This window comes from Vulpes lagopus, chromosome 9 (assembly GCF_018345385.1).
Source record: "Vulpes lagopus strain Blue_001 chromosome 9, ASM1834538v1, whole genome shotgun sequence".
Taxonomy (NCBI): domain Eukaryota; kingdom Metazoa; phylum Chordata; class Mammalia; order Carnivora; family Canidae; genus Vulpes; species Vulpes lagopus.
This window is the reverse complement of record NC_054832.1, coordinates 75,736,573-75,751,103: the sequence shown is the minus strand read 5'-3', so window position 1 is coordinate 75,751,103 and position 14,531 is coordinate 75,736,573. Positions and strand designations below refer to the sequence as shown.

Genomic DNA, 14,531 nt, shown 5'->3' with positions numbered 1-14,531 from the left:
TTACAGTACCAGATGGGTGACTTTTTTTTTTTAAGTAGGTTACAGGCCCAATGTGGGGCTTGAACTCATGACCCTGAGATCAAGACCTGAGCTGAGATCAAGAGTTGGATACTTAACCGACTGAGCCACTCAGGCACCTTGTAATTCTGAATGGCTAATGTGAGGAATACAGTACATGCCCTGAGCCAGACACTACTTTGTGAAACTAATTCCTCCACAGTTACAATATATAGGTTGGAGAACCAAGGATAAAAATTGGAATAACATACATCTTAACTAACTACAATCTAAATAAAAATTTGAAAAAGAAAAAAAATTGGAGTAACTATTATTTCAATGAGCCAAGAGTGAAAATTTTGCTTCCTGTCCCTACAACTTTGGACTTCGCCAGTTTAGTTCCCCGCAAAAGAATTCCAAGAGACACAACCAGGGTCCCATTCAACTGGAAGCTTAAACTATCACAGATACCTAGGGTTCATCACAGCACTAAATCAACACACCAAGAAGGAAACTGCAGTATGTACTGATAAAACTTAATTGTCAGTGGAAAACAGTTCCTACGCTGTAACACAGAGAAATATGCCTAGAAGTCAGAACCTTTTTTCGGCTGAGAAAACTCTTGGAAGTGCCATGTCCACTGATAAACAGTCAAATGAGAAACCACAGCAACTATATTATAGGAGGAATCATTAATGGCAGTCTCTTCAGGTCAAGTAAAATCAGCTGAGGTAATGTCTAAGGTAAAAAAAAAAAAAAAAAACAAAAAAAAAACAAAGACAAAAAACAAACAAACAAAAAAACCAGAAGGAAGCTGTAAATAAATACCAACCAGAGGTACAAGACTGGTTATAGAAATAGAGACTACCAAATTAAGCCTATATATATGGATGAATTTTTTATCTTTAACCCCCCCCCTCAGTATCCTACTATGTAATAAGTGTTGTGACAATTGTAGTTAACCTTATATTTCAATACTTAACCTGCAGACTACCAAAGAGAGATTGAGTCTGTGCAGAAAGATAAATGAACAGGATGGCTACAATGACATAAGTTTGAATCTCACCTTTTGAAGAGGGTGAGACTATCTGAGGTGATATGAAAGACATAAGTTGAATCATGTCCAACGGAAACATGACATTTTAAGTGTCTCTATCTGGAAGTTCAATATGGGTAAAAGAGACATGAAGGATCCCTGAGCTGCAAATGTATATATAGTGCTAGACTATCATCATGCAGCCACTGCTCTCACCCCTCTTCTCGAATCTCATCTGCACTGTATTGCAGAGATGTGTTATCTCCCAAAATCCCTTCTAATTCCAAGTTTGCCAATAAAAAGAACATGCACAAATCTGGAAACAGAAAAGCAGTCCAGGCTTACTCTCCAAAGGTATATGCAAACAGATGAAATTTCACAGGAGTTTCCTGTCAAGTAACTGAGAACTACCCATTTTGTGTTGTAGAATGAGCCACATTACTGGAGCTTTGAAGAGACTCTTGATTGCTACAGCAGCTTTCCAGTGAAAAACAAATAACTGTCAGCTTTGGTGGGTACTTTAGCATCTCTTTTCCTGATACTTCACCCAGAGCTTTCTTGGTTTTCAGCAGTCATTCCCTTGACCTGTTCTGTAAACATTCGTGCAGGCCCTAATTTCTGTATTAAATCCTCCAAGCCCCCCAGAATACACAGAGTTCCTATTTTTAAAACAGAAGGGGCGGTTTAATCAAATACCAATATATGAATATTATACAGCAGAGAGTCTACCACAAGAGACTACAGAAGCAGTAAGGCAAGAAACAGGTTAAAATATATAAGGTATACAAACCTATAAATACAGTCACTCAGAAAAATTAATGATACAACTAATTGATAATGTTCTAGAAATTGTTCATTAGGTCATAAAACCCTCAGTGAAATTGAAAAAAGCAGAAATACTGATCAAAAAGTAGTAACATCAAAAAAAAAAACAAAAACAAACAAACAAACAAAAAAAAAAGTAGTAACATCAGGGGATCCCTGGGTGGCTCAGTGGTTTAGCGCCTGCCTTTGGCCCAGGGCATGATCCTGGAGTCCCGGGATCAAGTCCTGTTATCAGGCTCCCTGCATGGAGCCTGCTTCTCCCTCTGCCTGTATCTCTGCATCTCTCTCTCTCTCTATCTATCTCTCATAAACAAATAAAATCTTTAAAAAAAAGGGGGGGGGGTAGTAACATTAGTCACAATATTAAACATGCAAAAAAAAAAAAAAAAAAACCACAAAAAACCCACGACTGTATAAAAACCTGGAATTTAAAGACATTATCTTTTGAATAACACAGGGAATAACTGAAATTGTAGTATCAAGGAAGTAATAGTGCTGAAACATTTAGCCCCAATTTAGAATCTAGTCTTTACTACATAAATAAGCACTGCTCAGATGAAACTGTTACCTTTCATACATACAATTTAAAAACAATGTATTAGGAAATTTGGAAAAAAGACTTCAAATAAACCAAAAGAAGGAAATTAATGAATTAAAAAGGAAGCCCTTGAAAACATCTGAAATTTTCAAAAAAATCTGTTTCTCTGGAAATCCATGATACTCATCCATTTTGAAAAGCCACTAATAAGCTTATGCAGTCTGTTACTTTTTTAAATGTTTGAAAGAAATGCTAACTATGAAGTAAAAGGTTAAAGTAAAAGGTTTTACTTTATAAAAATATCTCAATTACTATATTGGCCTAAGTAAGTAAATCAAGGTACTGCGATTACATATACAATTAAAACATGAATCACCAAAAAATAAAATTTGAATCACCAATATTTTAATTTTATAATTACAGACTACAGTAATTCTTACCTTTTTGCTATTTGATCCTCAAGATGTTTAACTTTCTCTAATAACTCTTTCTCAACAGCTTCTTTCTCCAATTTAAACTCTTTTAGGGCAGTCTGAATAGCTTCTTCTTTTTCACAATTAAGCTTCTGAATTAACTGTTCTCTGTCTTGCTCCTTGCTCATGACAAACTTCTCTTTGTCCTTCTCAAGTTTCTGGATAATAGCTTCATACTTCTCTTCCTGTTGGGTGAGTTTTTCATCTTTTTGTTTCTCAAGAGCACTCAATTCTGCATCCAATTTACTCTGCAGTTCAACTATTTCTTCTTTCAGGTTTTTTTCTATTTCAAATGCTTGCTGATGCAAAGATGTTACTTTGTTTAATTCAGCTTTAAGCATATCAGATTCTTCTTCATGTCTACTAATTAACTCTGAAATGCACTGATCTTTTTCAATTGTCATTAAAGTTCTTAGCTCTGCCAAGCCCACCTGATAGTTTTCATTATTATCCTGAATCTTTTGGTTTAGTTTACTTATCTCTGTTCTCAAATTTTCTGTCTCTTGTTCAAGGAGAGATTTTAGGGTCTCCTTCTGCTGGGCTCTGCTTTCTTCTAGCAAAATTTTGATTTCATCAGTTTCTGCTTCCTTCAATGCAAGTTCAACCTCTAACTTACATCTCATGTCTGACAAATCAGAAACTTTGAGTTTTAATTCCTGTAGCTGTTGTTCTTTCTCCTGGATAACTGTGGCATGAGATTCTTGTATCTGGTCAATTCTTTGTTGATTTTCCTTTTTTAATTTCTCCAAAGACACTCTGTGGTCTGTCATAACTTTCTCAAACTCCTGTGTGTGCCTAAACTGCAGAGTGTCCTCTAACTCCTTTAGATGACTTTGCTCTAAGCACTGAAGTTCTGTCCGCAACAACTGCATCTTCTCATCATTTTCAACATGGAGCTTCTTTAAGTCTTCTAATACTATCTCTCGTGACTGTTTCAGTTCATTAATTTCACAATTTTGAGTGTGCATTATATTTTCCATTTCTAACAACTTCTGATCCTTTTCATTTTGCAAGCAGATGACAGCTTCTTTTTCATGTTTAACCAAAGCAAATTCATTATCTTTATTTTGCAAAACCTCCTCAAGGCATACCAAATCTCCTTTCAGCTTTTTAATTTTGTTTTCATTTTCTTCACTCTCCTTTATTAGTGCATCAAGCTTGCCTTCATATTCACTTTTTAAAGACTGCAGTTCTTTTTGATGTTTTTCACTTAGTGTTATTTCCAGAGAATATTTTACTTTTTCAATAATGTTTCTTATTTCTAATGCTGTACATTTTAAAGAATTTGAGAAGTCACACTGTTCTTTTTGTACAAATGTTCTGAAGTGGCAGAGGTCTTCCTTGATGGTTTGTATACTGAAATTCGAGTCTTGGGCAACAACTCGACATCTTTCCAATTGGACATTTAGAGAAGTATGATCTCCTAAATCCTCTTTACCACATATATTTGTATCCTGCATCCGTCTACTGTCTATTGCATTGATAACTGATGAATAAAGTGATTCCACCATCATTTCTGGACTCTGTGGATCACTTATAGGATTAGGAGATGATAAATTTTCTTCTATTACAAACTCATTTACAGCAGACATAAAATCTGATTCAGGACTTTCTGCTAATGAATCCAAGTCTAATGAAACTTGGTGAATAGTCTGTTCAATGTTTGGATGGGGGATAGTTTCAAAATCAAATGTATGTGCATCAATGCTATCTGGAGATAATTCTTCTAAGGGACACACTGCAGGACATAAGGGATCCTGAACAGTAAGTGGAGGAGGAGTTCTCGGTGAGGTAGTAGTTGCAATTCCTGTTGTACTTTCTATCCTTGGTGAGGAAGCCGACTGTGGGGATGTCTGACTTATGGATGCCTGAAAAAGAGAGGGACAGGCTTACAGAGCTGCAGCAACAGAAACATTTTATACTAATGAAGCAAACCACTTGAAAGAACTTAATTTGCCTTTTGTTCACTCAGTAGATCTGTAATGGTCTGTGACATTTCATCCAAACTTTGTGCTGCTTTTACCAAATTATGTAGAGCGAGTACATGCTGGTGAAGAGGTTCAAAGTCACAAAGTAAGGGAACCCTGAAACAGAATACAATCAAATTAGATTTGTGATTTCATAATGAAAAGATGGATACCTACAACCAAATATTTCAATCTATGTGAAAAATAACTATGGTAATATCCGCTTTCAATCAATACCAGAAATAGCTTAAGAGGCCTAGATATAATCATTAAAGTGATAAATTAGCAATCTCCCACAGTATACGTGTCAGAGTAATTACTCGAAAAAAATCAGTTACATGTAAGTAATTAATCTCCTTTTACTTTATCTTCATTTTCTGATCATCTGCATATTCCCCAGAAACTTCCTAAAGCAGCATAGGAAAGCCAGCCTATCCTAAAATATTTCTATATTCTGGCATCTCCTAAGACTATCAGAGCTACTTTCCACAGCTCCAAAACAAAACATTTTAGGGTGGTAACTAAAGTTAAAAATACTAGTAATATTTACCTGAGGAATGGCTGAACTTCTGAAGGACAAAATGATTGCAGAAACTGTAAATCTTTTAATGAAATATCTGGAAGTTCACAGTCAAACTTTCGAGGCTTCTGAGTCTATACAAAAAAACAAAAACAAAAACAAAAACAAAAAAACAAACAAAAAAACAAAAAACAGGACAAATTTATAAATGCTTTTTTACTATAATTAATTTCAATATAAGAAAGAAGCAAAAATGCTATAAATTATCTACTGACATTTAAGAAATAGAATAAAATAAAAATGAAGAACTATTCAATAACTAACACATATACTATTTTACTGAGTCTTAAATAATGGGGAACCATAGCTGTTGGTGATCAACTGATGTGACTGTTCCTCCTTTTCTCATCAGGTTTTTAAAAATCGGATGGCATCCTATCAACATTAAAGGAACCCAATTGTTTCACCAGCACATAGACTATTCCCAAATTTTTCCTTAACTTGTGACATGACCATGAAGATCTCCATAGCCTTGGCCCTACGTCTATTCCTATCAATTAACTAACATGTGTTGTTGTTTTAAAACGGTAAAAAGGTTTTTTCCTAGGTAACATTTCCTTCTTTGCCTTTCCCTTGACCTTTCCATTATATTTCCAAAAATACCTTAGTCAATTTCAGCTTCTTAAAAAGAAATGATCTGGTAAGTCCTACCATTTCTTTATAATACTGTCAAGAAATACAAATTTTAAAGTAACTTTGTTTCAATCATTACCTAAGTAGATTTAGAAATCAAGATGCTCTTCATTAAACAGGGGTCCTAAAGAAATGAGTGCGGGAAACCCTATTACATTAAAAAATGCATACATTTAAAGCCCTAAGAAATCCTGCAGTAAAGAAACATGTTAGCTAAGTAATGCATCTGAAGAGAAAACAAAAAAACCTAAAGCACTTCCCAAACTTTTATGACCTGCAGAATCATTGGTTTCTCATGAAATAAAATGAATGGTCCCCAGTAATTCTGGTTTAAAAACACAAACTTACTTTTCACAGTTTCAATGAAGGCCACCTGAAGAATCACCCTATTCTGATTTGTAAACAAAGGAATAAAACAAGAGTAAAGAGAATAAAAAGGGGGAGAGGACAGAAGGAAAAGAAAGGACAGGGTGGGAGAGAGAAAGAAGGAGGGGAAAGATAAAGGGAATGAGAAGACAGACGGAGAGAGACAAACACAAAATAATAAGAAAATCTCCTACCAATTAACAGCTTAACAATGTAGTGTGGCTTATCCTCCTATGTTATGAAAACTCTTGATCAAAAAATATGAATATTATTTCAAGTTTCATGACAACTGACTTTTAAAACCATTTTTATGTTGATGAAAAAACATTCTATGTTTCTAAAAATATCACTATTTCTCAAAGGTTTGAAAACATAAAAATTCAGTCACGGTTAAAAAATAAATACGTACACAAAAGGATGGGGGCCAGGAGTCCAATCCCCTAAACAGACGATTTCTTAAAAAGGACTTCCCTGTGTAAAGAAATTAGCAATATGGTTATTTTATATTGTATTTCAGGGGGAAAAAAAACTCTGGTTTTTGAAAAACAAATGAACAATTCTTCATATTTAAATTTTAACAATGGACTCAACTCTACAGACCTTAAAAGGAATGTTTCTCCAGATTTCAATGGTAACTAATATCACATACATGCTACATAACACACTCATATCTACAAATAAAAACATTTTTCATTAAAAATAAATTTATTAGTGCATAACACTTACTAAATAATTTCCCAAAGGATTCCCTTTTTGACTTTTCAGCTTCATATAATCGCTTTCCATCTTTGACTAAAGCACCAGCCCACTAAGAGGAGGAAAGTTTATGTTAATATCACACACCAATTCATAAAGCTCATACACAATGAAAATAGAATTTAATTTCCATACCTCCCTGTAGTGTTTTATGAACATCTTTCTCCTTACAACCTCAACAACAGCTAAGCAGTACATCTGAGGAACTGTACTAAGAGCTTCAACAATTTTGACTCTTTCTAACAGTTCTATCACGAGGCGGAGCAAAGCTTGTAATTTCTCTCCATCTTGATCAGCATGAAGCATTACAAAGCAACACCACCTATAGGATGGAATTGAGACACACAAACTCTATAAAAATGATCTAATCCCAAATTAATCAACCTATCAAGTATTTCAATATAATGACAAGGGAAAATTACTCCACTGCTTGGCAGTAACTAAAAAATCACTTCTAAACATCCAAAATTAGATGTTAGAGAAACACTTACTTCAGTCTGACATGTAGGTTATTAGCTAGTTCTTGTTTGGCAGTGGTACACTTCTGTTTAATATCCAAGAGTTTTCTATGATTTTGCAACATAATCATCAACTGATTTGCATGACTCAGGCACAAATCAGGTAATACAGATGCATCCTTCAAGTTTTCAGCTCTCATCTGATTAGCTAAAAATCCCTTTGAGAGAAAATATTTTAAAGAACATTAACTTTCATGAAAGATATCAACATTCATTTAAGAGAAAACCTTTGTTACATGAACTGTTCTAACTTTTAAACAAGATTTTAAAATCTACTATCTTGAATGTAGATATGTTCATTAAAAACAATTGTTTTTAAGAAGTCTCTGCTCATCTAATTATTACATTTTCATGCAAGGGGGGAAAAAAAAGAAACCCACTGGGAAGATGGATAAATTACTCTAAGGACATACTTTAAAAGTCAAATTAGAACTAGAACCTCTGTATCTAGGCTCCTACTATACACCATGGGTCAGTCAGAGCATGACATTAAGTAAAACATGGTCACTGATTTTAAGCCATGAAATAACTGACTTAATCTAACCAATGATATTCAATAGTACTTTGTACAATTCTCCAAATGAGTAACAACTGACTGTACTTTTTATTAAGAAGTCATTCCTCTCTCCAGTATTTCTGAACTATATTTTGTTCCACTATATATATATGTATGTATACACACACATACACATACATGTATATATACATGCTCATGTTTTATACATGTGTATATACGTGCTCATGTATGTATACACATACACACATACATGTGTACGTATACGCTCATGTTGTTAGAACAATAACAACTTATATATGCAATTTTACAATACCTTTTATTATTTGGTAGGAAAAATAGCTATTATATTTTTTCTTAGCTATCCTTACTTACTTGTTTTCAAAGGTGAACTCTGCATCATTTTGTTAAGAAGGGATTGTGTTTGGGCTATAAATAAAGTTAGACATATGTGCCATATTTAAAATAAGGTAGTTTTATGTGCAAAACATTAAAAAAAAAAAAACCCAAGAGCAAACACTTAAAAAAAAAGGTACAAAGCCATCTTGATGAGCTTATTACTAAGTATTTTTACTGTATTTATAGGTTCTTTTTCCTACTCTGCTTACTAAATGGTTAGTGTGTTATAGAAGCTTTATGATTTGCATGCATGTCTGTCTGACTTGCTACTGTAAATAATTATCTTTCTAGGAACTTAATATGGCTAGCAACAACATGTCTTCTTTTTGGTAGTCCTCTCTCTCTGCTTTTGTGTCTTCCTAAATTTCAAGGAAATATTTAAATTTAAATGATGTGTGTTAAAGTCAAAATCACTTTTTATCTGAAAATAAGACAATTTCAACAGTAATTTTATAACTTGCTTACCTTTGAATATGCTATACGCTCCACTGTGGCTATATTTTTTCTGACTTTAAAAATAGCTTACTGCTTTTATCAACTGTGTTAAAACCTTACAAGTTTAACTACTTTCTACTGAATCCAAAAAAAAAAAAAAAACCCACATAATCAATCCCCTCAAAATAAATTCTAGACCACTAATAATCTTCTGACAGGAAAAACATATACATGCAAATGTTGTTCAAAGAAAAAAATATAAATCTATTTTCAATAAAATAAATTCTCTATTTGTTAAGGCATTCTTAGTATAATATTTAGACTAAGTAGAAAAATTCCTAAGAGGTACAAGCCTCTTAAAATAAGTCATAGAAATGAAAATCACAGGGAATACAGCCAACAATATTGTAATAATGTTATGGTGACAGATGGTGATTACATTTATCACAGTAAGCACTGAGTAATGTATAGAATTGTTCAGTCACTATATTGTAGACGTAAAACTAATGTTAACACTATGTCAACTGTTCTTCAATTTTAAAAAGTTGAAGTAAAATTTCCTTGATGTCACACAGTATTAATTTTTTTATGTGTAAATATGAGGATTGATAGCTACATGATGTTTAAGTTTAAAAGAAAATTACATGGCTGACTGAGTGATGAGGGAAGGCAGAACTTAAGCTATACCATATCCTAATTCCGAATTTCACTAGGTTATCTAGTAAGAATTAAATAATCATGACTATATTTGAAAGAAATGTAACTTGTTAGTTGTATACTACAGTATTTACAACTCCCCTCAAGCTGTATTTTGTTAACTTTTGGTTTAGGAAGCAGATTCCTGTTGTTTTCTTATTTTGCTGACAATCTTTAAAGAGAAGAAGATTACTAGAAAAATGATACACAGTGAATAAATTTTCAGGGCTCCAGTGTTAATGTAGCTTCACAGATCGGTTGAAGTTTCTGTCAGGCCAGGCAGAAGGGTCTATAATGTCCTCAGAAGTGTTGTGGTTAAAAAAAATTTTTTTCTCTTAAAGCTGCCTGAACTGGTCATTATCATATAAGATATTTAGGCAATAAATCTCCTTCCACTGTCTTTTCCCTTTTCTTTTTTTTTTGAGAGAGAGTGTGTGAGAGAGTTTGAGAGAACAAATGGGGTAGGGAAAAGGGAGAGAGAAATCTTAAGCAGGCTCCATGCTCAGTCTGGAGCCTGATGCAGGGCTCCATATCACAACCCTAAGATCATGGCCTCAGCTGAGATTAACAGTCATAGGTTCTTCAGATTGAGTGACCCAGGCATCTCTTTTCTCTTTTCTATAAGACTTGCTAGAAGATTTAATTGCTATGTAGGTAGAAGAAACCACACAAAATTGTATTTATGTAAGATCTAAAATCAACTCCTCAAATCAATTAATCTGAATTTATCTACTTTCACCCACCACAATCTGAAGGAAATACTGATAAAAATATCTGCAATGGAAAAAAATATTAGCTGTAACAAAACTAACAGATGAGATATCTGCAAATAATAAATGTGAAAGATTCCAGACCAGATTAAAGAGAAGTCTAATTTCACAAACCCAAGTCTAATTTCACTAACCCAAGTTTTCAATATACATACATGTGTATGTGCATATATGTAGGTATGTATATCTACATATATATACATATATATATTTTTTTGAAAGAGAGAGAGAGAGGGAGGGAGAGTGGGGGACAGTCAGAGGGGGAGAAAGAATCTTAACAAGCTCCGTGCCCATCATGACCTGAGCAGAAATCCAGAGCTAGACCCTTAAGCAACTGAGCCATCCAGGTGTCCCTCATTCTAGAAGTATTTTTTTTTTTTAATTTTATTTATTTATGATAGTCACAGAGAGAGAGAGAGAGAGAGAGAGAGAGGCAGAGACACAGGCAGAGGGAGAAGCAGGCTCCATGCACCGGGAGCCTGACGTGGGATTCGATCCTGGTTTTCCAGGATCGTGCCCTGGGCCAAAGGCAGGCACTAAACCACTGCGCCACCCAGAAATCCAGAGCTAGACCCTTAAGCAACTGAGCCATCCAGGTGTCCCTCATTCTAGAAGTATTGACTGTGTACCTACTATAGTTCAGAAGCCGTGATAAGGCATTGTGAACAGGGCTAGAGTCCTGCTGATTAGAGCTATATTCTTTCGTTGCTAATCTCTACACTCAATGTGGGGCTCAAATTCACAACCCCAAGATCAAAAGCCACATGCTCTTCCCACTGAGCCAGCCAGGTGCCCCAAAGCTTATATTCTTAAAGAAATTGCATTAAAAAAATAATAATCACTTCAATGTAATTATAATATAGGATAAGTAAAACATGCTAAGAGAAAATAAATCTGATCTGATTAAGACTGCAAAATCTGAGAAAGCTTGTCTGTGGAAGTGATGTCTCAGTTAAAACCCTTGCCGCTTTACATCTCTTGGCAGCCAAACACATAAATGTAGGATTAAAAGGTTGTTCCAACAGCCACATACCACCTAACTTCAATAGGATATCGTTTGTTTCTCATGAGCCCATTCACTCAGGCAAGCCCTGGTGACAACTTTTATCTTAGGGCCTCCACTGATGTCTATTTTACAGTATTATTCTGAATATTTAACAGTTATGATGTCTAAAAGTTAAACTCTATGAGCTACCGCAGCTTAAAACATTAGCAAAAGCTGCAAATAAAGCAGGGGGAAAGAAGATGGTTAGACAGGCTGCTTCAATGATCACAGGACACCAAAAATTAGTCTTCAAATTTTCACAGGAACAGAGCAGGACATGTCTACTAAATTTTTTTCAGTTTGGTTTCAATAAAGTTTAAGGGTCAGCCCCGCTCTATTTTTTAAAGAAAATTAAAAAATACCAGAAGCCCCTTCATCACAGCAACTACACTTCCAGAAAAATGACTTATACTCATATTACACAACTCCATTTGCTGAATTGAATATAGATAAGGATAACAGCATCATATTTTTTAAAAAAATACAACCAAATGTTAAACCACTCAGTGTACTTCCCTGACTATAGTAGTATTACATCTACTTACACACACACTCACACACACCCTAAGAGATTTGACAGAGCAAAGGAGAGAAAATAGATTATCTTAAGATTAGAAAAACGGAAGTCCCAGTTTATTTACAGAAACAGCTATAAAGATCTGAAGATTTTAAAGGAATGATGAGTTCATAAAATATGAAAAAAAGACCAATAAATCTGACTAGATCAAAATTTAAAATTTGTATAACAATCTTTATAACACTATCAACAAAGAGATAGTATCTGTGGGACGCCTGGGTGGCTTACTCAGTTAAGCGTCTGCCTTTGGCTCAGGTCATGATCCCTGGATGCTCAGACTGAGCCCCGCATTGGGCTCCCTGATCGGTGGGAGCCTGCTTCTCCTTCTACCCCACTTGTGCTCTCTCTCACTCTGTCAAAAAAATAAAATCTTAAAAAAGAGAGAGAGATAGTATCTGTATTATTTACAATACACAAAGGATTATTCAGACTATAATAAATGCTTACAGAAACATTAGGATAAAAAAATTGGCAAATGACATTTCAGAGGAAATAGATGGCAAACACTGATATAAAGTAAACTGTTCTCAATTAATGAGAAGAGTGTTGACAGATTTTTTCTTTATGGAGGATATATTATTACACATTACTAATTAATATTTAAAATGCACAAACACCCTAATTCAGCAATTCCATTACAGTGATTGTCCCTAAAGAAATACTAGGCCATGCACATAAAGATAGAAATGTACTGGCATATTAGAACAATGTTTGCAACAAGAAAATCTGGAAGGAACCTAAATGACCATCAAAAGAAGTCTTGTTAAATAAATTATGTCTGATTCATTCTATTGAGGGTTTTGTCAAAGAAACAACAAAAACATCAGGAATTCAGAGCTATCTCATGTAATGGTAAACTATAATTTAATGGTTATGTCGACCAAGCTTCCTGTGGCATTCCTGTTACTAGAGACCTAAGAAAGCAGTGAAGGACAAGGGCCAGGACCTCGGAGGTGGAAGAAACCTGGGGAGGCCAGTTAAGCAACCAGCAATGCTTTCTCTAGAGACAAATGTGGATTCTTGAAGAGCAGCCCAAGGCTAAGAATTAAAAAAAAAAACAAAAAAAGCAATCCTTTGACATCCTCAAGGAGCTAACAAATAAAAAACCTGGAGATCAGTGCCAACCAAAGGAAGACAGTGGAACACATTTTGTATTACTATCCCAAAAAGCTCTATTCTATGGAGTAAAGTTTACAAAAAGTAGACTGGCCATCACAAAGACTGGAAGACCAATTTCCAATCACCTAAATCCCTAAAATTGAATTAAAATGATATAAGTTTGTAATAGCCCTTACCATATGAAAACAAATTTTCTCCAAAAGTGTTATCTTAAGCTTTGTATTTCCTTGGCCTTTCTGATAAAAAATAATTAGGCACACGAAAAGGCAAAACAACAAGAATGAAAACTATAGGAATGGCCACACACACACACAGGCGCAAGTAATAGGCTTAACAGAGACTTTTAAATTACTACATGGCTAATGTGATCAAAGAGATGATGGATGAGACTATCTTGTTAGATAAATTGAAACTATATAAACAAAGAATCAAATTAAAATTGCAGAGCTAAAAAATAAAAACTATCAATAAATGAGTTTTTATTTTTATTTTCTTAAAGATTTATTTATTTATTCATGAGAGACACAGATTGAGAGGAGAGGCAGAGACGTAGGCAGAGGGAGAAGCAGGCTCCTAGCAGGGAACCCAATGCGGAATTCAATCCCGGATCTGGGGATCAAGACCTGAGCTAAAGCTGAGCCTCCCAGGCGTCCCAATAAATGAGTTTTTAATAACAGCTAATCACAGCTAGAAAAAAAATAATCTGCAATGATGGGAAATAAAGGAAACAAGGGTAAAAAGAATAAGATGAAAGGTCTAATACATATATAATTGGAATCAATGAAGAAGAAGGAAAAGAGTAAGACAAAGGCAAAATCTGAAGACAAACTGGGAATTTTCCAAGATATGCCATTAAGCCACAGTAGTACTACAATCCCAATGCAGGAGAAATACAAAGAAAACTACATCTTGTATTATAGTAAAAACTGTTAAAAACCAAACCAAAGGGCAGCCCCAGTGGCGCAGAGGTTTAGCGCCGCCTGCAGCCCAGGGTATGATCCTGGAGAACCAGGATCAAGTCCTGCGTTGGGCTCCCTGCATGGAGCCTGCTTCTCCCTCTGCCTGTGTCTCTGCCTGCCTCTCTCTGTGTGTGTGTGTGTGTCTCTATGAATAAATGAATAAAATCTTAAACAAACAAACAAGTGTGTGTGTGTGTGTCTCTATGAATAAATAAATAAAATCTTAAACAAACAAACAAACAAACAAACCAAAGGGATGCCTGGGTGGCTCAGCAGCTGAATGTCTGCCTTCAGCTCAGGGCAGGATCCTATCTGGGATGCTTCTCCC

At 34.8% G+C, this 14,531-nt stretch overlaps 1 protein-coding gene across 2 annotated transcripts in view; it reads right to left on the bottom strand.

The window, feature by feature from the left end:
* The window catches only part of RB1CC1 (RB1 inducible coiled-coil 1), a 98,303-nt gene that overhangs the window by 31,563 nt on the left and 52,209 nt on the right, over positions 1 to 14,531 (bottom strand). For both annotated transcript variants that reach the window (XM_041768476.1, XM_041768477.1), the window contains exons 9-15: positions 7,663 to 7,847; positions 7,307 to 7,493; positions 7,142 to 7,223; positions 6,825 to 6,886; positions 5,387 to 5,490; positions 4,827 to 4,953; positions 2,837 to 4,737 (exon numbers count right to left, since the gene is read on the bottom strand). In XM_041768476.1, coding sequence (XP_041624410.1) covers positions 2,837 to 4,737; positions 4,827 to 4,953; positions 5,387 to 5,490; positions 6,825 to 6,886; positions 7,142 to 7,223; positions 7,307 to 7,493; positions 7,663 to 7,847 — 2,648 coding nt within the window. The remainder of the gene's footprint in view (positions 1 to 2,836; positions 4,738 to 4,826; positions 4,954 to 5,386; positions 5,491 to 6,824; positions 6,887 to 7,141; positions 7,224 to 7,306; positions 7,494 to 7,662; positions 7,848 to 14,531) is intronic.